The following is a 23,995-nucleotide window of genomic DNA, read 5'->3' on the forward strand; positions in this document are numbered from 1 at the left end:
GTAGTGAAACCTTCCTTCTTTCATTCAGAAGCAAACTGAGTGGTGATGTTCAATGATACCGCATCTGGCTTTCTGAATGGTCTCTGCAGGATACTCTGTGTCTCATGAAGTGGTGCAGTTATCCCTCAGTATCACATACACATTGGAGACTGTGGTTAAAAACCCTCACTAACTCTGCCAGTCTAATTTTTGCAGTAGACTGAAAAAATAACTTAGGTTATAATAATAACTTAGGGTCTCTAGAGATAATTTGGAGATCAAGCTAGCTGCTCAGAGCAAGTCTGATTGGATCAGATTGTTCAGGGCTGTGTCCAGCTGAATCTTGGATCCCTGCTAGGACAGAGATGCCAGAATCTCTCTATGTGACCTGTTCCAGTGTTTTACCATCCTTGTGGCGAAAAAATATATTTCCTTATATCTAATCAGGATGTCCCATGTTCCTACTCTGGCATCTGTTGCCTCTTGTCCTGTCTTTGTGCACCTTTAGAAGAGTTTGGCTCTGGCTTTTCTGCATATTTTGTTCAGAAATATTTTGTTTTGTTTTCTGCAAATTTGTTCAGAACAGTTGTAGAGCCTTTGTTGAGTTCTGTGTTTCTGGCTTTAATACAGTCTAAATAACTTCACAAAACGAAATATGAAAGTTACCAAGTCCTTTAGAGCACTAATTCCTAGGTTGCTCTCTGTTGCATGTGAAATTTGCTCCAGTGCTAACAGCCCTATGCATTGCCAGACTTTAGCAGGGTGGTTTTACCTGGTGCTTCTCCAACTGCAGGGCAATTGCAAAAAATACGGAGGAGATGCTCTTGGTTTTCAGCTTGAGCATGCTGATTGTAGAGGCAAGGCTGTGAGCTTGTGTGGGAGAGAGAGTCAAGAGAGGGCATTATAAAACAGAGTAATTTGGGTAAAAATTGGAATAAGTGGTCACAGATTGCTCCTGTCAGTTGAATTTGTTCTTCTCTCTATCACAGTGAAGATGTACATTACCCAACTATTCCTGCTCCAGATCTCCAGTTTATGGCAAATTAGTGTATTGGACTGTTCTTTCAATGCTTTGTGCTCTCCCAAATTGCAGGAGATTTATATAAGAGATGGCCTTGATCCTGCAAAGTGTTGGCCTTGAGCCAGGAAAGCACTTCAACCAGTAATTAATTTTCAACTTGCATACATAAAAGTTAAGTACACGTTTAAGTGCTTGGCCAGAACACTTGGTATCTTGCAGGCCTAAGTCCTCTGAGAAACTACTGGATCTGCTTTATTTAATGTAATTCGGTCTGTCACATAAAAAGATGCCATAATCTTTCCCTCTTTACCCCCACTTTCAGGAGACAAACATTGTTCTTGGATGAAATAGAGAAAAAAAAGAGGCCATTTTGGAATAAAAGAGTAATTAAGAGGGCTGCCCCACATTCAGAGTGAATGCTTGTGGTTAAAGGGAACTTTTACTGCTGCTGAGTGGATCACTTAATCCTTTTATTTCTGTAGCGGGCATTTCCTACATTTTCTGCCAAACATCAATACCTTTATTAAGCAGTCATCTGGTTTTGATTTATAAAAATGTGTCATGAAACTCCAGCCAAGGGATCCCAAAGTTTTATAAATTGACAAGCTAGCTAGACTTTAATTAGTGTAGGAGAAAAGTGGTTCTTTATTTGTTTTTGCTTCATTCATGTAATTTATCTGGAACACCACTGGAAGAAGAAAAAGACCAGCACAACTGGTTTTACTTAGCTTAATGCACAGGCAAAATACTCTTCCAGTTACACAACTAGAAAGGGAAAAAAATCTGCAAAGCCACATATATTATCAGCTGAAATTTGCACCTTATAAACAAGATCTGGTTACTTGACCATGCCACTCAGATGAAATCTAAGGCCAAAGCAGCAAGGTGTTCACATATTTTCTGTTTCCCCAGAGCCCTTTGTTTCTTTTTCTAAGCCCCGCTATTCGTATTCTTTGTACACCCAGCACAAGGAAAATGTTGTTTCAGCCCAGCTAAACATCCTTAGATGTTTGTACAGGAAACCTTCTCATTTTTCAAAGGAGAGAAATACAGAGCAATACTGGAGAAATTGTAGCTCAAATAAATAAACATCCCAAGTTTTTTGTTAAGGAAACCTTCTTCTCCATTTTCATAGCAATAAGTGCAGAGCAATGCTGGGAAAAAAACTAGCTCATCAGCACAGCCACCTCTCAGCTATCTCTGTTCATAATCCCTAGGATCTGAAGGACAGAACTCCTCTAGCCTAATGATCGACTTGCAAAGGAATTATTTAGAAATACCAGGCAGATTTAACTTGCAGATATTTTAATTTCAAAATAATGGAGCTGCAAGTGGATCTGTAAGAGCACTTCTCTAGGAACATGCAGAGACTCTTCAAGGTTTTAGTAAAGGAAGTGTTGCAGTGTCTCCAGCCTACTGAAGTGAGAGGGAATATCCTGTTCCCAGATCACAGTGCCTCCATCCTCTTGCCACCCTCCCTTCAGGTACTTAATTGTATCGATTCATTAAAGCCTCTATCCTCCCAGCTTCTGGAGACAGCAATGGGCTGAGGAAACGCTGGCTACTCACATCGTGGAGAGGAGGCAGGAATGAATCATTTAGTCTTTGTTGAAAAGGGCAAGCTGGGCACTTCCACGTCTCTTTGAAGCAGTTAATCAGTGAGATAACCTAAACATGTACTTACAGGAATATTTCTTTCTGCTTTTTTCTCCCCTCCTTCCTGCAGGTCCCAAGGGAAGAAGGAGGAAGCTGTAATCTTGCTGCGGGACTCCATTAAGTATGGCCCAGAGTTTGCAGATGCTTATTCAAGCCTGGCCTCACTGTTGGCTGAACAGGTAATGGGATAGCTGGGGTCCTCTGCCTGAGCAGGTAATGGGGATAGCTGGGGTCCTCTGCCTGAGCAGGTAATGGGGATAGCTGGGGTCCTCTGCCTGAGCAGGTAATGGGGATAGCTGGGGTCCTCTGCCTGAGCAGGTGACAGGGATAGCTCAGGTCCTCTGCCTGAACAGGTAACGAGGATAGCTCAGGTCCTCTGCCTCTATCTGCATGCCCTGCTGCCACAGCAGCCCTGCACCTCCCAGCCTTGCCTCACTCACACATGGTGGCAGGTGTGGGTCACTCACACATGGTGGCAGGTGTGGGTCACGCATGGTGGCAGGTGTGGGTCACACATGGTGGCAGGTGTGGGTCACGCATGGTGGCAGGTGTGGGTCACGCATGGTGGCAGGTGTGGGTCACACATGGTGGCAGGTGTGGGTCACTGACACATGGTGGCAGGTGTGGGTCACACATGGTGGCAGGTGTGGGTCACTGACACATGGTGGCAGGTGTGGGTCACTCACACATGGTGGCAGGTGTGGGTCACTCACACATGGTGGCAGGTGTGGGTCACACATGGTGGCAGGTGTGGGTCACTCACACATGGTGGCAGGTGTGGGTCACACATGGTGGCAGGTGTGGGTCACACATGGTGGCAGGTGTGGGTCACTCACACATGGTGGCAGGTGTTGGTCACACATGGTGGCAGGTGTGGGTCACACATGGTGGCAGGTGTGGGTCACTCACACATGGTGGCAGGTGTCGGTCACACATGGTGGCAGGTGTGGGTCACACACATGGTGGCAGGTGTGGGTCACTGACACATGGTGGCAGGTGTGGGTCACACATGGTGGCAGGTGTGGGTCACTCACACATGGTGGCAGGTGTGGGTCACACATGGTGGCAGGTGTGGGTCACTGACACATGGTGGCAGGTGTGGGTCACACATGGTGGCAGGTGTTGGTCACACATGGTGGCTGGTGTGGGTCACTGACACATGGTGGCAGGTGTGGGTCACTGACACATGGTGGCAGGTGTGGGTCACACATGGTGGCAGGTGTGGGTCCACGCTGTCTGTGCAGAGCTCCTGGGCTGCTCACAGATGGCTTTTCCAGGATGGGAGGCAGCTCATACACAGAGGGTAATTACACCCACATGGCGTGGCTCTGAGTTAAATTGCTGCTGAAGTTGTGAGTAAATCCCCTCTCTGCAGCTCCCTGCGTCTGTGGCGAAGTCTTAATCCATTGCACCTTGAATGTTGTGACAGCAGGAGAGGCCAGCGCTTCCCCTCACACACACGCCTACGCAGACAACCTGGAGATTGCATAATAAATCATTCCAAAGCTGGGGATTGTCAGAGACCAGGTGGCCTCTGCAGCCCAGATTCTGCCCCTTGCACACACCCACAGGGATTCAGCCCTCCATTACCGTGGTCGATGATCACGAGCAGGGGAGTGGGAAAGCTCCCTGGCTTTATGTTGCTCTTAATGAGCGGCTGTTCAATATTTTATTTAACCTCATTGTTCATGTGTCTCTAGGCCTTATTTGCTGTGCGTGGCCCAGGCTGTGCTCTGGAGGCAGGATTACTCATTTCCTCTCAGGCCTGTTCCCCACGCTCATTACTCAGGCTCTCCCTGCTCTCTGTAGTTAGATAATTTATTTCTACAACGTCCCTGTGAGGTGAAATATTGTTCCCACAGAGGAAAAGAGAACTTGAGGCACAAAATCCTTGATTCAGAAGGAGCCATGGGGCGAGAGTGGCTGCACTGGGACCACCAAGCTCTCCTTTCCTCCACACCTGCAGCAGCAGAGGGATGCTGTGCCTTGTGCTGTGGTCCCGCTCTGGGGCTCCCTGCAACTGCACAGCTCCAGCACACCTCTGCAAACCTTTTGAAAACGGATTTTTTTTTTTTTTTCCTTCAGTTTTCAGCTGTAATTGTTCCACAGCATGGGGTGCTGAAGCTTTCTTAAAAGGTTGCTGAATATAAATACAGACAAAGCAAAATGGTATCTTTTGCTGTTCTCCATTATTCTGCTTAGTGGAATCTTCTCTCTCTAAGGGAAGGGGATGAAGTTCAGCAAAACTATAGGCAGAGGTCTTGTTTAATCTTCTTTAAGGGTGTGGGCACTCTGCAAAATTCACTTATGATGTACGTGAATTACTGAAAGATGTTCTATTTTATTTTCCCTTTAAGAGAATTTCAAACATTATCAATATTATCTGCAGGGATCTCAAAATACAGTGTATGAATTTAAAGACAAGTCCTATTGAATGGGGACTCTGCTTTGAATAAGCCCATCAATGAAGAGTCTGCTGCAAGTATAGGAAATGATTCCTCTGCAGTAATACCTGGTTTTAATATTAATTGAAATTATTAATTAGAATGATCGATTGCAAGGTCAGCAGAGCAATAAAACCATTATAGAGTCCTGAGACCTTCTACCCAAAGCAAATGCCATTAGTAAGTCCAGCAATAATTCATCTCTCTTACATATGGATTGTTCATCCTCTTGTGACTTGAGTAAGTGGCAGGCAAAAAAGATAGTACAATTTTCGCAGAAAACAGCGATTTTTCTGTAGACTTTTAACACCTTCTCATGTTCAGTCACAGCAAGTGCCTACTTGATTGTGCACCTCCTGCCTCCCACATTCATCCTAGTGACCACAGCAGGGTCTGTCCTACAATACCTGCTGCTGCCCGTGGCTGGGAGCTGCAGATTCACACCCTCCAGGGGTACAGGCAGAAGTTTTGGCATCTTCAGCCCAAAGGATGATGAGGGAAGCTCATTTTTTCAGTTTTGGGGTTTCCTCTGAGTCTGAGCAATAGTGTTCAAAACAGTTAAAAGTTACAAGAAGTATTTTTTGTCTCTTTGTGTCCCAGAGCCTGTGTCACAGCTGTAGGGGTATCTGTGAGGCCAGGCAGTTGCAGGATGGCATCACAGTGGAGTTTTGGGGGAGGCACCACTGGGTCCCTCTTGCTGGGATGTGATAGAAAGAGGCTGAAGTGCCACGTTAAAATAACTTTCATGAGGTGACCGTGCCCATGACAACTTCAGCTTCTCCAGCTTTGCTCCAAGGCTAAAAGGGAAGTGTGGACACAGTGAAATAGCCACAGGATTGCCTTGGTCAGTCCTGCACAGCATGTTCCCCCATATTAAGGGGGATGAATCTGAAATAGTCCTTATGGTTCCTTCCCTTCTATGCCTGTAAAAAGTGCTGCTAAGAGGAATGTTTCAGATGCCAGGGAATTAACCTGTAACTTGATGTAATTGCCCTTTTCTCTCCTTGATAGCTGATTCTGAAGCCAGAGCTGACATGGAAAAAACCACTGCTGCATTGTATGGAACAGTTTGGCTTGTTTGTTCCTTTTATAAATGCCTGCCCTTCTGGCTGCTCTTTCTGCTTGGAATTGGAACTCAGTTGCAATGTATTGCAGTTTCCCTTGATTTCTGTGATCACTGCAGTGGTGCTGGTAACAGAAATCAAACATTTTTGCTGCCTGTGTTCACAACATTCTAACACTGGTTCCCCACAGTTTCCCATCTTCCCAGCTTCAGTTTCATCCATCATTTTGTGCTACTTGGTGGCTCTTTTCAGGCCCTGGCTTTGACTAATTTTGCGTGTGTGTTTCTTAAAAAAATAAACTTTTTAACCCACTTAGCTGTAGAGGAGAGCCTATTCAGGCATAACCAAACTGAAAAACTGAGCCTTATGAAAAACAGACCTAAAACCCTGGAGTTAACTGAAAGATTCTCATATGCATAATTTTTTTAATATCATAAAAATCTCATACATTTTTAATGCCAGTCTTCTGAGTTTTGTGAGGCTGATGAATGTTTTATGAAGGTCTGGGAGTGGCATTATTAAGTGTTAATAAGAATCAAGCCTTGATGAACTTAGGACTCTATTTCTGCTAAGAGGAGGAGAGGCTGCGAGGCGGGAAAGCTCTGGCAGGAATAGCAGGTTACACCCTTGCCACTTTCTGACTGTGCTTAATGCAAACACTTTGTTAGACTGGGCAATGAGCCTGAGGCATGCAGGGTTAGAATGTTAGGTGCCAAAAAAGCAATGCAACCACAATAAAAGTGCTAGAAGTGCTCAATATTGGTGAATGTTTTGACATGGAACCATCTAATCCAGTTTAACACAGCCCTTCCTTGCTTTAAAAATTTGGTTTATGGTCAGTAAATAAAATAAGCTGACATACGTGTATACAAAGCTGCATTCATTGGCTGAGAATTAAAAGCAGAGGAAAAGAAAGTAATACATAAATCTTGGAAAATATGCACAAAAAATTGCTCTTCATTTTAGTCAATTCTGATGATCACTACACTTTTCCTGACTCTGCAGGATAATGTTGTCAAACTCACATCAATTTATCCAAAATTTCCAAAGTTAAGCACTTTTTAAAAATGTGTTTCTGTGCTTTATTGCACACTTATCTTTTTTGCTGGCTGACCTTTATCATGTAAATGTGAAGGGACTTAACTGTGGCAAACTGTGGGATTCTGCGATCAAGTCATACTCTTCCAGTGCAATTTATTCCAGCTCTCCAGCTCTGAAATAGGAAGTGAGAAAAGAGTCCTCACATTAAGCAGCTGTCAGGTACAGATTTTAAATCCAGGGAAAGCCCAGGGGGCTCTGCCATTTGCAGGCTTTGGGGAGAGTCCACAGCTGGGAGTGGACTTACTTCAGTGTGGGTTGATTCCCGAGTGTGGGAGCTTCAGGCCCTCCTCAATGAAGAGCCAGCTGGCTGATTTTGCTTGGGAACTTCATTGGGAGGCTGTGGAGTTTGTTGCTGTAGGGCTGTGCTGCTCAGTGGAAGGGGAAGAAATGAGAAAAGCATCTTTGGTGCTGGAGGCTTGCCTGACACCCCTCTGCGCTGTGCTTGTCTCTTCTGTTCACAGCCTCCTTCCACAAACACACCCGACAGCCAGGCTCTGAGAGCAGGGGGAAGCAGGGCACCCATGCTGGTGAGCATGCAGGCATGGTCTGACTGGAGGGAAGTGGAAACCTTTCTAAGTTTCTCTTTGATCCAAAGGAGAAACCTGATTGTTGTTTCAGGACCAGGCTGTCCATAGCTCAGGCTGGACAGAACCCAGCCAGTAGGATGCTTTCTGTAGGCAGGGTGTTCCCAAAGAAAATATCTATATTCTCTAGAAATGTTCAGCACCAGCAAACCTCCCTGAAATCTGTGCAAAATGAGAGCTCAGTGCATCTGGGGAATCAGCATGGTGCTATGTTCCATCAGTCCCAGTGAACTACACCTCACACACTGACAATGCCTGGTTTTAATCTGAATTTGTCTGGTTTTCCCCTCTCTTTTACCACCCTCCATCTTTCTCCAGCTTCCTTTATCCCCCTGCACTCACTCTCTAGCTATCACACACAGCAAGCTTTCATTCCTTGTATTTTCCTCACTGCTTAAGGAAAGAACAGCAGAGCTCCAGAGGGGGGGAAGTTAGCCAGTGAGATGCTCATTAAACAAATAAATTAGAACATATCAGCTCCCAGATGACAGATATTTCTCAACAGAAGCAACCCAATCCCTGCTGCTGTGTTTTTCCTGGCTGGGCGTGTACCCAGCTGGGGGCTCACTGGCATTGCACAGGCACCACCTTTTCCAGGTGTTTCACGGGTAGCAAAGGCACGAGGGAAAGCTATCTGAATTGCTCTGGGATGCCAGGTGACAGCTGTATCACATCCATGCCATGGGGTAAGATTTTGGCCTCTTGGAAGGTGGGGTGGGTGTGGATTCCCCAAGCTTCCCATGCAGCGAGGGAGTTGTCACAGAATGCAGGTGTGCAACAAATGGTGCTGACAACCTTTCTGCCATGGCTAAGAAGTCTCCTTCTCTTTCAAGGAACGGCTTAAGGAAGCTGAGGAGGTCTATAAGGCTGGCATAGAGAATTGTCCAGAGAGCTCTGATCTGCATAACAACTACGGTGTTTTCCTGGTTGATACCGGTAAGTGAGAGAGAGCAAGGGATTTTTCCCTTTCTGCCTTCTTTGCTTTGATTTATTTTATTCAGCAGTACACATCTAAAAGGGTGTCAAAAGCTTCCAAGGCAATAGATGTGCATCTGTGGTAGCTTGGAAATAAATATCCCTGTGCTGCTGAGAGGGCAGAAGCACTGGAATTCGTAATCACTGCAGGCACTGTGCAGCAGGAGCATTCAGCCTCGCTCTTCCCTTCAGTGTTTCTCACCATCTTCACACAGGCAGTTGCCCTCTTCAGTGTGAGCTGGGCAGCACCCTGACAGTACTGCCTTTTTTCCAGCAAGGCATGGCCACATCAAATCAAATCACAGGCACACAAATGGAGCATTATGGTCTCTGGAGCACGTGCAGCCCTATTTTGTTACAGCTCTTTGACTGTAAGGCTTGAGTGCCACCGCTATAGAAAGGAACATGGCTTTTAAACCACAATCATCTGAGAAAACAAAACCTTATACGCTGTGGGGTGAATTGGTTTTTGAGGAGCTCTGTAGTGGCATGATTTTTTTTCTGGGCTCCTGGTTCCCATCCAACTTCATTGGCACTTTCTGGCATTCACATGACAACAACAGAAACATCACTTTAATTGCCACCTTTTATTGACAGCTTTATAAGCAAGGCTAAGTTTGACAAATGACTAGTGGAAATTGACTGCTGTTTCATTGTGGTCCCTCCAGAACAGAGCCAAGACTCAGGGAGGAAATAGTGTAGGCTTGAAGTGTGTGGTTGCCACCCATTCTTTCCCCACCACACGTGCCCAGCTCCAGTGGTGCTTGGGAAGAACGGATGATGGTGCCTGTCAGTCTGCAACTGGCTGTTCTGCCTCTGAGCTGACACTTGGCCACCACTCTTCTGTACTACCAGTGTGAAACAATTACAAAACCAGAATGAGTATTCATAATCAAAAGAGGCATTATGGCATTAGCAAAAGAGATCCAGGTTCTGAATTTGGGCGCAGGCAAAATTCAAGCTTGCAAATAATAAAAATTCCTGAGTAATTTCCCTCTGATGTTGTACTCATCTTTGCTTGCCAACCCAGATAAACTGTCCTATTCCTGCCAAAATTTGTGGTTCAAATGTAGTGCAGAGCACTTTCTGGTTTTTGCACTTGTGGACTCTGCCAAAGTCAAAACTATAATTTCCTTGTTGACTCCTACGCTTCCCTACAGACAAACAACTGGAAAAAACCCACTGACTTTTAATACTTGGGGCATGATGTGTCAATAACCCTCCTAGAGACATGACAAGGTGTGAAGGAAGTGGCTGGTGGTGAGCTTGTCACAGGCTGTGCTCTTTGCCGGCGGCACAGGGAGATGCTGTGAAGCACCACGCCAATTAACGTGCAGGATTTTGTGCAACAAGCCTCCAGCAAGTGTCAGCTCTGGGGAACCACAACTTGAGACAGCTCTGCAGTGGTCACAGGCATTCAGTGTGTCTCCCTTAATGATGCACATTACCCCTGTGTGCTGAGCAGAGGAGGTGCTGGCTGGCTGACGGACTGAGGTGCGTGCCCAGCTGCTTCCCAGGATGTTTTGTAGATATAATTTTCAAAAACATCTGCCTGCTCAGTGGTGGGGAAAGATAGAGGCTGCTGCTGGATGTTTTGAAAAAGTCATACCTTGAACAACATATCCTCAGCCTTGGGTGAATCTTGAACACTTATAAACCTCTCAACAGATGTTCCTCCTCACTCCTTCAAAGGAGATGATGAGATGGGTCCATGTATCTTTTGAGTTTTGTAGATGGTCTGAGAAAAACCAAACTAGATCTGGGAAGCTATGAAAACAAAATTCCCACAGCAGCATGTTCAGTGCCCCAACATGCACTGGCTGTTTTCGAGATCTGTTTTCCAGCTCAAAATGGAATTAAATACATTGTGAAGTGAATCGGTTTAAAAAATGCCAACACTGAAAAGCTTTGTTGGTGGACAAAGCTCTTTGAGTGTTGGTTTTCATCAGGAGATTATCTGGTCTGGAGTTCACAAACCAATTAAACGAGCCCTGGGATTAAAAATGCAATATTTTCATTGCTGAAATGCTGGAACTTTACACTTTTACCTGTATTTAGCTAATAAAAATGTGATATTAAGAGCAGAACTTTATGCATTGGGGTAGTGATCTTGCACCTCTCTTTTTGCTTGTATTTTCTTGTGGTGCTCAGTGGTGTCATGGGCTGCAGGACCTTGCACATTTACGCACAGCGGAGCAGTGCCACCCAATGGCTCCTGTGCAGCACAGAAATGGTGCCTACATGCTCCAAAATAGGCACCTGGACACCTGCTCTGGGATTTATTGCCCTGAGTGGGAATTAGCTGGTCCCTGGCAGCAACTCCCAGTCCTGTTGAGCAATACACAGAAGAGACTGAGCTGGAGCTCAGAACAACACAGCAGAGGTGGAGGGAATAATCTCTGTTTGGAGAGAGCTGAAACAATTTGCAGTTCTGGTGGTGTTGTGGGGAATACTGGGGGGCTTGTTCTTTATTCTTCATTGCCCATTTCTCCAGTGGGCCAGGGTGAAAGGATGCTCCACCAGATGTGCCCCCGCCCTTCTCTGAGGTGAGCTCTGTCCTTAGCACAGGGGTTGTGTCCCCACTGCTGCATGATCAAGAATGGGGGTGCTTTCAGTCAGGAGTCATCTTGTTGTGACTGTATCCTCAACTTGCAAAAAATCCACCCCTAGAAAATCTATTTCTCAGGATCGTCTCTGAATATTGGGGCCTAAATCTTAGTTTGGACAGCAATTTCTCCTACACTTAGATTAAAAATGCTGAGGCAGGATTTCTCTCTCAAAATGTTCCCATGCATAGAGCAATAGAAGAAAGAAAGCCAGAACATTACTGTGTGCTAAGTTTGAGACAGAGTTTTTCTGATGCATGGGGTTTTTTCCTGGTTTAATAATGGCTGTTTTCATCTCCAGGGTCTCCTGAGAGAGCCATGTCCCACTACAGGCAGGCCATCCTCCTGAGCCCTGCTCACCACGTGGCCATGGTGAACCTGGGCAGGCTTCACCGCTCCCTGGGGCAGAACAAAGAGGCTGAAGTGTGGTATAAAAGGTGAGGATTTGGGGTGGGAGGAGAGGGTTTCCTCCTGCCCCTGTATGGCTTGTTTCTGCTAAAGAACTTCTGATATCTATCAGTGCATGCACAGGGCTTCCTCCCTTCATTCTCCATCTGTTTGAAACTAGATTTGGCTATTTTTGGGAAGTGCTTGGAAAGGCAGCATGGGCTCAGGCAGTGTTGATTTCCCTGGACTATTCCCAAGCCCCCAGGATGAACACTGCTGCTTTTGGCTGGGGGATTGCTCTGATAATGAAGTTGGAGGTTTCTCGGTGACAGGAGCAGGCTGTATTACCACAGATCCCACCCTGCTTGAAGGTGGTCTGTGGTTTCTGCACCAGTAACAGCCAGAGGTGCTGCACAGCTCAGCACCAAACCCTTGGCACTATTAGGAACTCTTGTCCTTCCCAGCAGTGTTCCAGCAGTCAGGCTCTGACTCCTGGTATGCAGCAGGATGGATTGGCTGGGAGTATTTTTGCCTTCTTTTTGGCATATAGATTTGTGCTCACATTCCCCAGGTTTCATCACTGTCAACCATCCCCACCCATGCTGTGGGCTCATGGGGAGTTGGGAGGTTGTTCCTTCTCAGGTGGCTAGAGGGATCACTGCAGTGGGCACATTCATCCCTCCCCAGGACTTGCAATTTGTGCTTCCCAGGCTGGGACGGTGCAGAGCTTTGGTTCTCCATCCCAGCAACAAGCCCACCTCACCCTTCCACTTTGCTGCTCACAGCACCTTGCAGCATCCCTTTTTCCCAAACTGCAGGGCACTGAAGGTATCCCGGAAGGCTGAGATCCTGTCCCCGCTGGGGGCTCTGTATTACAACACGGGGCGATACGAAGAGGCACTGCAGGTTTACAGGGAAGCGGCAGCGCTGCAGCCCTCAAACAAGGACATCCGACTGGCGCTGGTGAGCGTGGGGCCAGGGCAGGGCCACCACAGGGCAGCAGCAGCCGCTGGGTTCAGCCCAGAGGCTGAGCTTTTTAATATCATAACACTTCACAGCGTGGCTCTGTTACAGGCTCAGGTTTTGGCCATGATGGGGCGGACGAAGGAAGCCGAGAAGATGACGAACCATATCCTTAATGAGGATGCAGAGTGTCTGGAGTGCTACCGCCTTCTGTCAGCCATCTACAGCAAGCAGGAGCTCTATGCCAAGGTACCGTGGCGTGGGATACCCTTGTCCCAAGGGCTCACACATGGAGCTCAGGTTGAATTTTGCACTCTGTCTCTCTGGGGACATGTCACATGCCTCAGCACACATTCACTAGATTATTTCTTCACTAAAACCTTCAGTTTATCTACATGCTAAGACTGAGGCTAAGCAGTGTGGTTTTCTTATCACTTACACCTCCTGCTGCTGTCAGCCCCACAGCCCATCAGCCCCAGGTGTTTAAAAATCTCATTTCCCTGTGTTAATGATGTGGGCAAACAAGGGAAGGAGGAAGATGCTTCTTGTGCTGGCAGTCCATAGTGGTGAGGAGAGCATGAGAAGTGAGAAGGTACTGAATGGAATGTCCTCTTGCTTTTTCACAGGCACTAGAAGCTATAGAAAAAGCGCTTCAGCTAAAACCAAAGGATCCAAAAGTCATATCAGAGCTCTTTTTCACTAAAGGAAACCAGCTAAGAGAACAGAATCTCCTTGACAAGGCTTTCGAGGTATGACTGGTCAAGGACCTACAGGTGGTTTTACAGGCTAAAAGACAGTTTGCTCATTGTGTGTGAAACTCCCTGGTGAATACACCCTGGCTGTAGGCCCTAGGAGCTCAGAGTCCATCACTGGTACAGAGAAAGCTATGAGGCTGCTGACTTTACCAGACTTAATTACAACTTTTTTCCTCATTCCTGTATGGAAATATTGCTCCCTGCTTTGAGAGGTTAAGTACAGAATTGTGGTGGGATTGACCCTTGCTCCATCCAACCCCAGCCCCTCTTGCTGTCAGTGACCAGCTCCAGATAGCTCAGCTGGAGGCTTGAGGACCTGTGAGAACTCACCATGTTGTTATATCTCACTTCAGAAGCCAATAACTGAGAGGTTGGCTTATCCTGTGAAGCAGGATGCTTGACAGCTCAGAAATTATGTTAGCTTTACTATTTACTACTATTATTTATTATTTATTATTTATTATTTATTATTTATTATTTATTATTTATTATTTATTATTTATTATTTATTATTTATTATTATTACTATTGTTTACTATTATTAATAGTAGTACAGAAGCAACATAGTGGAAGGTGTCACTGCCTGTAGGAGGAGGGAGCTGGAAGTATCCCAGTCCAAACCATTCCATTATTCTCTGATTCAGAAAATATTATTTGGACTGTTCTGAATATTCTCGATATCCCTTGAGATGTTTAATCCTGATTTAAAAATCCTTTCCTGTTGTGACAATGTAAAAATAGTGCTGTTTGACAGACTGTAGAAGGTACTAATTGCTTCTTCTCCCACACTCAGTGTCAGTGTGGAGGGAAAGCAAGGCCCTCAGGTCCTTGTGAAACCTCCATGTGAGTGGCTGTACCAGAGTCTGCCGCCAGCTCCAAATTAAAGCCTTGCAGATGAAGAGCAACCACAGGGCTTGTAGTTGGCAGGCAATGTGTTTGGCACTGCCTAAGGAAATGACCTTGATGTGCAGGAGACCCCAGTGGTGCAGGAGACAGGGACAGGGTCGCAGATGTGGCTCCTCTCACAGTGCAGGAAAAGCACACATTGGCAGGGAGAACCTGTGAGATAACTGAGCCATGAAGCAGTACATTCTATGCCTCTTCTGCAAAGAAACTGAAATTCACTTCATGCCTTGTATATGAGAGGAATTTGAATTACATTCTGAATGGCTTCAGGAGAGGAAACTGCATTTCTCTTTCCCTTCCAGCCCTGGTTTTGTTTGAAGAGTCAGACTCTTAACCTAGAAATGTTTTATGTTTCTGTAGAGCTATAAACAGGCTGTGGAGCTCAACCCAGACCAAGCACAGGCCTGGATGAATATGGGAGGCATTGAGCACATCAAGGTATGACAGTTTTGGTTTTCCTTAAGCTGCCAGGTGCAGAGACTACTACTCAGGACGGAAAGCTAAATTGGTTTCAGACTGCCAAGAGTTGCATGTTTGTGAACAGCAAGTCCCTTGACATATTTTATCCAAAAAGGAGGGAAGTTTCTTTACCCCAGCTAGAATTCCCAGCCAGGTTGCTTGGTAGAGCAGATCTCATTTTAAGAGTGCAGGCTGCAAGGAGCAACCAGCTCCTCTCTAAAGCTTTCCTGCTTCAGTTGTTGACCTACCTTAGAAAAATGTCACCGTAAGTTGACTTTTAAGGTTCTTCTCTACCTAATTAATTTAATAAAGATGTTTAATGCAGAATACTGGCATGAAATTATGGAAATAGCCTACTGTGTGGTTGCTTATTCTTTTGAATACTTTAGCATATCATTATGGTTTGGGTCTTAAGGAGTCACATTGTGTGATGTCCTTAAGCTATCCTGTTGCTGAGTAAAATTAACTCTTCTGGTGCAACAATGAGAGAACAATGTAAACCTATTTCTTGCTGTGTGAGTTTCATCAAATTCAGGTTAACAGCACTTGGTGATTCATTTAATAAAGAACAAGTATTTCTGTAACCCAACAGTGTCAGGTTTTTTAAACTCTGTTTCCCCTGTATTATGTTTTCACTTTACCCTCAGAATGAACATTCTGTGTGGAATGTGAATGAGACCTACCGCTCATTTTCTTTGCAGGGGAGCTACATCACTGCCCGTGATTACTATGAGAAAGCTTTACAACTGGTTCCAAACAGCAAGCTGCTGAAGGAGAACCTGGCGAAATTGGATCGCTTGGAGAAACGGTTTCAAGAAGTCCAGGAGAAAGACCAAACATAGCAATCAGTCACCAGTAGAAAGACACTCATACCCCTTGGAGAAGAGTGTGGTAGAAGCCTGTTGCTCAAAGTAATGCTGAAAGAACTTTGATAGGACCCAGAATTAAGGAAGGCAAACTTCGAATGCATGCTTAGGTTCAATCAAAGTTGCAGGAGACACTTGGGTCCTGTGGGACACGCTGGAGTATGAATGAAAACCTTCCTTTAATCAAGATTCTTGTCTAGGCTGAACCCATTTTAGTCACACTGGGAGTGTGGGCGGGACATGTACCTTCAATATCTTGGTTGTCAGCAGGGAAACCATGGAGACAAAGCACTCATCCATTCATCAGGGGTGAAGTAGCACCTCCTATTACTCCTCACAGGCTCACCTCATCCATGTAGAGCACCACTGATGGGCTTCATTGTAAGTGCTGCAGACAGGAAAGATGGTCATAATGGTCACATAAAAAAGGTTCCAAGGGGTTAATGCTGAGGAAATGGTGGTCACTTTTACAGCTCTAAATATGACTTGAAAATTATTCTAAAGAAAGGGGAAACTATTTAAATATCACCCTGGAAGGATGATTCTACAAATAGGAGAGATGATCCTTTGAGGGAAAACCTAGCCTGAATGTTTTACTCATCAGACAATAATTTTCTAGCAATTCAAGTTCATGATGTCACTTTTGTCAAATATCATATGGCTTTACCCTTTGCCCTCTCCCTCCAGGCCAAATAATTATTACTCTTGAAAAAAATCGAAGCATCCAAAGGCAACGGGAAGCTCTAGGATTACTTGTCCTCCTGCTCAGTAGCCAGTATGGAAAGCAAATAACCTATCTAATAAATATAGGAGGTAAAGTAAAGCCACAGAGAGATTAGGGAACATTTCCTAGCCTGGAAAGGTACGAAGGAGGCTCTTTTATGGGTGTGCAGTGACAAAGCCCATTTATCATGGTGATAACACTGACAAAATACTTGGTCAAAGTGTTCCTACCACTCCCCTAAGAGATACAGAAATTGACCTGTAGCTGATCAGTCATAAATCTATATTTTTAAATACTGATGTGGGAAAACAAATTCTCTTCAGAACTGGGGCTTTTATTTTTGAGCTTTATTTATTTAACTTATAATAATCAAATAATTAATATATTTTTTCTGTTTTATATGAATTGGGCAATATCCTTCACAGCTGGCCACATGGTTGGGCGTTGTGACACATATTGTCTGAAGTTAGGAAAAGGGAGTACCAATGAAATGTGCTGGAATAATTCCCTCTCATGATTCTAAGGCAAGTGGCTGCAGAGCACACTGGACAACATTGGCCCTGCAACAGCAGCACTTTTGCTGCTTCCACTGGTTTGCACCAGTTCCCAGGGAGCGTTAGTGGGATCCTGCTTCGTGCCTTTGGGTTTGGACATCAGGGTAGGTCATCAGTTAGTTCCTCTTGAAGCACTAAACTGCTAGAAAAGTTGTTTTGTTTGAGCTTGACTGTGGCCAGCAGCCCAGGGTTTGGCATTATTAGCACAGTTCAGTTAGGTGTGCAATGCCTTAAAACACATTTGCCAGGAAAAGCCTGTGTGGCAGGCACCCCTGTGGTGCCTGGATTTAGCTGGCCATGGCACCCCAGCACGCTCCAGATTCCCTCAGTGGGATGGTCCAGCCATGTGCTGGCTTCATTTGAAAAGTCTGATGTCTTTCTGTGGGTGGTGGTCAAATTACTGTGGAATTATTGATGCGACTCTGACTGCGTTTGGAGCTCAGGGGGAGCCCAGGTGCAGTTGTCTGCCCTTCCAGGGTTTATGCACCTGCCAGAGCCATGGCTCTACACCCACTGAGACCAGGTTGGACTGGTCCCCACTGGCCAGGGAGACCAGCCAGCTACAGCTGGGCAGAAGTGAAAGACTGTTGTGGGGAAGAGGTGGCACCACAAGTGTTTGGGCTCTCCCCCTCCAAACCAGCTTCCCAGGGGAGCACTGGGATCAGAATAATCAAGCTGTCACACTCTTTTCTGCTCCCAGCCCAAGCAGCCTACTCTATGGGGCATGGGGCAGGTTTGAGCTCCTGGGGCTGGGTCAGCAACCCTCTCTTGTCTTTTCACACCACTGTTGTGGCTGTGGACTGGCTGAACTGACATTTCTGCAGGTCCTCAGTGCTCTGCTGGCTGCCGTGCAGAGTAGCTTTGCACACCCCTGGGCTGCCAGGATGTCCAGGAGGAGGTAGCATCATGCCAGCACAGTCCCATGGGATGGGGAAACTGAAGCTTACATGTCCTCTGACAGCAATCAGTTCCCCAGCACCCAGTGCAAGATTGTAGAGGGTTCCTTACTGGGATATTCAGAGGTACCTGGACCAGAAAGCTCTCTGCCTGTCCCCAAGGTGAGCGTGTCTTTGGGGCAGCTTCCCAAAGCCCTGTGTGCTCAGGCTGGCAGTGGTGCAGTGAATTTGGGGGCTGGCAGAACAGTGTTTGGTGCAGCCCTGACAGTGGTACCTTGCAAAGCCCCCCAGGGACGAGGCATCTGCAGAGTGCTCTAACAGCCACCTGAAGCTTGGGGGGTAGCGTTGGGGGGAGATATGCCTCCTTTAAAAATGTCTATCAACTATAAACTTTGCATCATAAAGATATATTAAATAAATATTATATATTCTACAGGCCTCACTACAGTTTGTGGCTTTAAATAGTGGCCAATGAAACATATTTTTTCAAATACAGAAGTTGTATTTTTTATAGCAATGCTTTGTGAGGGGGAAGACTTAGTTTTATGTTTTTAACTTCAGCATAAATCTTAGTTTGTCTTTCCTTAGAGACCTGGTAGAAATTACTGTCTCCTGCTTGTCCTAAAACCTGATCAAAGCCATCTTGACCTCCTAAAACTGGTGTATGTGTACAAGTATAATACAGCTTTGGATGCTCCCCTCTGGGATCCTGGAGAAGGATTGATTACCATCTGTGCAACACTGTCTCACCTGGAGAAAATGGAGAAAGATGAGACCATGTTCCCAGTAAGGGAGGTGGTTTGGTTGGAAGGCAAGGCAAATCCACTTGCCTGAATTAGGCAGATAACATATCCAGGGATTTTAATGCCAGTTGAACCAGTTTACACTTCTGTGTCGAAAGGCCAGCTCTCCACATTTTGGAGCTGGGTTTATGGTAGTTATGGAGAGAGGAGAGCTCAGTAATGAACCCCACATTCCTGAGCCAGCAATTTATACCCCATCTATGCAGGATGACAGTCTGCAAACTGGCAGCAGATTTGGAGAATGGCTCAGACCATGGGCTACCAAAGCAGTTAAACCTTTGTGGAGCTCTGAACTGACTCCCTGCCCTGTTGGCACCCATGCTGAAGCCCTGTGTTTGTTCAGGGCATTAATCATGTCTTTGCAGGCAAAAAAGAACGGAGTATGGTATGAAATGGGTTACCTCCACCAAAATGGAATGCTATTGTGAAAGATAAATGGAGCAACTTACCTTGTGATAACTTTATATTATCTTAATTAATCATAGGAAACGTTCTCTTCCTCTAGCATTGCACAGCTTCTAAAACAAGTTATAAATACATTGTTTTCTGCCAGCTCCAGTGCTCAGCATGGTCAGCAGAGATTGCAAATTAATAAATGGCTGAAGATCTGCCTGGTGTGGGAGAGTTCATGCTCTCTGCAAGTTGCATTGGCTAAACCTCAGTGCTCACTAATTTTAAAGCAGAGAATTAGTGGAAAGCTGGTTAGACAGGATTCTCATGTGCTCACTGTGCATTTTAATCCTAAATGAGAAACATAACAATTGTGTTGCTTTTTCCTTTCTCCATGAATAATATTTGCAGCTGATGGATTTCATTTTATTGCTTATTTAAATTCCAGCATTCTTTGCTTCCATTCGTCTACTGTCCCCCAGGATAAATGATGCAGTGGGGGAATTTTCTTTCTCTCATGGACTACATAGACTAGATTTTCCTATCAAATGTGCAGGCAATTTATTTTGGCCAAACATAAGTGAATGCAGCAGTGCAAATGGCCTTCATTCCAGAGATCTCGAGGAGGACAGGGGGCTGTGCATGCATGCATGGGGGTAGAAAGAAGTATAAGTAAAAAAAATTCAAAATAAAAAGCCTAACTTGCAGGGGAGGCTGGAAACCCCTAAAATGATCTAAAAAACTTTGAAAGCTCCTCCACAGTTATGGAAACCAGGCCAGATATGGTATAAAATATTTGGTGAATGAAGATAATTGTCAGTCTAATTTATTAATTAAGCAGTTTATACTATTATATGGTCTTTTGTCCCACTTGTCCTCCAGCTCATTGAAACAGCTGGTGTATGCTTAAGTCTTTTCAATCTTTATGTGATTAAGTTGACCAAGTGCTCAATTTCTATCTTTCATATATGCAATTATGCACAATCTTTCAAAAAAATTAGCCCTTAGAGGGCTTTTCCCCCAACCTTCAGTCTCTTGCAGCAATTTCAAAATGCACCATTTTGCTTTCATGTACATTTAAACCCAGCAGCGAAAGAGAAAAAAAAAATAAAATCAAAAAAATTTCAAAAAACAGCGCTTGGCATTCACTGGTGTTTTAATGTGGCAAAGTTGCTTCAGGTAACCTTGATAACTTTGTGCAAAAGTTCATTACCATGTTTGTACTGACTTGCTGAAAATTTTTTCTTCTGGAAAATACCCCCAGTGGTATCCTCTGTAAAAGCTATGGCTTCTACAACTGTATTACTGTAGAAATCTCTGCCTGAAGTGGATGTCACGCTGTGTGTTCCTCTCATGCAGAAGTTGTTTGCATTGCCTGTTGTTCATATGGTTCTTATTTCTGTATCTTTTTTTTTTTTAAATTAGCTGTGCATATATTTTTAAAAAAGAAAACAAACAAACAAACAAAAACAAAACCACAAGAAAACAGCCCGTGGATTAGAAATATTTTAAAAATAAATTCACTCTTGGCAGCAGCTGGATGTATGTCAGTGATGCAGGAATTTGCAAAGTCTGCTTTTTTCACGGTGGGATTTATGGCTAGATTTCACATCAAGGAGTTATGCTCAAAGTCTTTGCAGAAGAAAATGTATGTAAATGTCTATTTTATATAAAAAGTAAGAAAAGTAGGTGCTGTGCCTGGTTTTGTTCTTTTTCTTTAGGACCAGCCATGAACAAGTTCTTCTGGAGGTGGAAGGGCTTTAGTTTCTTACTCCACTTGACTTACATTTTACTTTACTTCCCCTGAAGTCCAGGTTATTGGTCATGTGGGAGCAACTATGCAGCATATGTGTTTGAGTCTGGGCATATAAAAATATTGGAGCAGGCATTTTTTGGAGCCTGAGCATGAGAAAAGAGGTGGGCCAGTGCTCACACAGGTTTGATGATTGGACATGTTATACTGACATAAGTTCTTTATGTCAGGCTTTATGCCTCTGTCAGGAATGTGTCAAACAAATCTACAGAGTGCAACGAGAAAAAAACCTGAGATTAAAAATAAACTAATTTTGTTGTAAATCCCTTCTTCTTGGCACACATTCCCAGATGGTTCTGCATGCTTCTAGGGTTTCAGCTCACTTGGGATAATAATGGTGATAAACACCTCTATTGAAAATGGACCTGAAAGAGAATCAAAAGCCCTGAGCACATGCCATGGTGTTTCCTGCCATCCTGGTGTATCCAAAATGCTCTGTAGCATGGAGGGGAATTGCACTCTCCAAAGTCAGGCTGTACACCCTGAAGTTCTCCCAGATCCCAACAATGAAGCCTCTACCCAGGTCCCCTGCAAGGCCTGAGGCACCTCAGCTCTGCTCTGGTGGCAGCGGTGAGGGGGGACATTAGATCCAGCTGCTGACCATGGAAACAGGCAGTAAACTACAAACAGGAGAGCCCAGGGAGCCGGGATCCCCAGGTGAGACACAGCTGGAGAGCCTCCAAACCCACCTGTGTTGCAGCCCTGCAGCCTCAGCTGCTAATGCTGATTGACCCCATAGCTATTAAAAGGGCTCATTAGCTGATTTGTTCCTCCTGTGAGAGGTGGAGTATGGCCTGGGCTCCAGCACTGGTTACTTTTCCTGAGCTGTGGTGGAAGCAGGACTTCTCTCTGCTTGTGTGCCTTCTTCTGTGTGGTGAATCCTGTGCACGATCTGTGGGGAGATGTGCCCCAGTGCAGGGACTACGGCAGTGAGCGTTGGTGTCATCTGCCCTTTTGAGGAGCCAGAAAGGTGAAAGCAGCCAGTCAGTTACCACAGGTTGTGCCAGGCCTTGGTGTATTTGCCCTGGTGAGTGATTTTTGGGCTGCCTTTCCTGTAGCTGTGTGGGGACTGGGAGACTTTGGTACCCTCTCTGTGTAGGTGCTATTCACCACAGCCCTGCTTGGCTGCTGAGGGAAGTGACCCATTCCTGGGCAGGCTGCCCAGCTGCCATGTGGTCCCTTGGCTACACAAGAAAGACAAATAGCTTGGTCCTGCTGAGTTTGAGAGCTGCTCTCCCTGGGGCACCAGGTCCAACCCTTCTTGCACATCCTCCTGCAGTGGTTAGTGTATCCATAACTCCCTGTCTGGTCTGTTCTACACCCATGTGAAAATGTATGTCTTTTGGGTAAGAGAGGGGAAATAAGCATCAGATAGGTTGTGGAATGGTTCAAGCCAGGCAGGAGAATGATGATGATCAGAGTAGCTTGCTCCTGACAATGAAGCCAGTGCTAAAAACATGTCCTGCTGAGGCAAGAGGTGGGATAACCAGCTAACTGCCATTCCTCCCACTCTGATCCAGTATGATGCAGGTCCTTCTGCTGCTGATGTTATTTGTCTCACCACCTAAGGGAATGGTGTTTTCTCCATCATTTACCACCTTGATAAAGTTTATTTTCTGCTTCACTAGTGGGCTTACAGCAATAACAATAATCACCAGAGTCTCTTGTTGGAAAAGCCAGTCAGCACCAAGGACAAGGGAGAGTTTGGTCCAGTTCAGTGGCATAGAAAAAGCAGACCTCCAGCTGGTGGGAGAAATTGCAGTTAATTTTTTTCTTTGTGTCCCAGGTGTTTGGGACCACTTCTGCTGTGTGATCCTGGTTGTGATGGTTGTGTTCTGGGCTGGCTCAGGGGAGCAGCACCCCCCTTGCTACCCCACCCAACATGGGGTCTGCCAGGCTTGTCACTGCTGAGTGAGAACTGGAGGCATTTTCCCTAGAAAACATAGATGGGATTGCCACAGATTATCTCAAACTGCACAGTTCAGTGAAGCATCTAAGACTTAATCAGACCCAGCTTGTCCCTAAGTCAGACTGTCCCCATGCTCACTGTCCACGTTCCTAAGGCACAGCTGGTGCCAGAAGTGATGTAAGAAAGCTGTGTTTCCTTGGGGTGTGTTTCAGACCAAAGCCAAGACCGAGGGCTGGGCCAGTTCAGTTCAGAGACAACATCTTTCATGATGACTTTAATGGTACAGGTTAAGTACCCCAGGGCACTTAAGGCATAGAAGCTTTTAAAAATAAACTTTGAGTAGTCTGGTGATGTCATTGCAACCTGATGCACTTCTTACTTAATTTTGTTAGTCCCAGTTGAATTTCATTGAGAATAATTAGGCTACTGGATGAAATCTAAATTTATTTTTTTTATGGCTGTGCACACACATCATGGAAGTACCTCACAGGAGACCTCAGCTTTGCACACATCAGCTTCTTATAAAGAATTACAATTTCTCTGTGTTTTCATTTATCTCCATGTAATTGCCTTCAGCTTGGAGCTCAAGCTGGAGTCAGGAAAGCTGTGGCACCTGGGATTTGTCTCATTAATTCCCTACCTGCCAGAAGAGCCTGGGATAATGTGTTTGAGCATGTGGGATCTTGTCTCACAGAGAAACATTATTTTTTCATGTCTTCTATGTAGCCTGAAGAGTTATGTGTGTGTGGAGTTTGTCCCACTGACCAGGAGAGCCCAGAGGATGCTCTGCAGCTGAGACCAGTTTTTTGGCAGAGTTGGAGGGCAGCCCTGGCAGGTCTGTGCTGCTGTGTGCTGCCCTCTTCTCTGGGAAAGGGGAGGAGAGGCAGACACCATCTCTTTTATCCTCGAGTCATTGAATTCTGGTCACTCAGGAGAGGAAAGTCCTTTTTGCACAGCTTTCCAAGTCTGGTCCAGGGTGTGGAAATGTCCATGCTACCATGGTTCTTCTAGGTGTCTAAGCCACAAATTATAAACGGGTTTGTCTTTAAAAGACTCTGCTCACCTAAGCAGGCATGCAGAGAAACATTTCTGAGGCAGGAGGAGACACAGTGCTGCTTCCTGGCAACTGTCCCATCACTT

At 45.4% G+C, this 23,995-nt stretch overlaps 1 protein-coding gene across 1 annotated transcript in view; it reads left to right on the forward strand.

Annotated features, from left to right (window-relative positions):
* The window catches only part of LOC131591725 (protein O-mannosyl-transferase TMTC1-like), a 134,561-nt gene extending 113,893 nt beyond the window's left edge, over positions 1-20,668 (forward strand). The window contains exons 13-20 of the mRNA XM_058862711.1: positions 2,727-2,835; positions 8,683-8,785; positions 11,732-11,867; positions 12,636-12,780; positions 12,892-13,029; positions 13,407-13,529; positions 14,802-14,879; positions 15,602-20,668. Coding sequence (XP_058718694.1) covers positions 2,727-2,835; positions 8,683-8,785; positions 11,732-11,867; positions 12,636-12,780; positions 12,892-13,029; positions 13,407-13,529; positions 14,802-14,879; positions 15,602-15,742 — 973 coding nt within the window. The 3' untranslated portion in view covers positions 15,743-20,668. The remainder of the gene's footprint in view (positions 1-2,726; positions 2,836-8,682; positions 8,786-11,731; positions 11,868-12,635; positions 12,781-12,891; positions 13,030-13,406; positions 13,530-14,801; positions 14,880-15,601) is intronic.
* Positions 20,669-23,995: the final 3,327 nt, after the last annotated feature.

The sequence above is a fragment of the Poecile atricapillus genome, chromosome W (genome assembly GCF_030490865.1).
Source record: "Poecile atricapillus isolate bPoeAtr1 chromosome W, bPoeAtr1.hap1, whole genome shotgun sequence".
NCBI lineage: Eukaryota > Metazoa > Chordata > Aves > Passeriformes > Paridae > Poecile > Poecile atricapillus.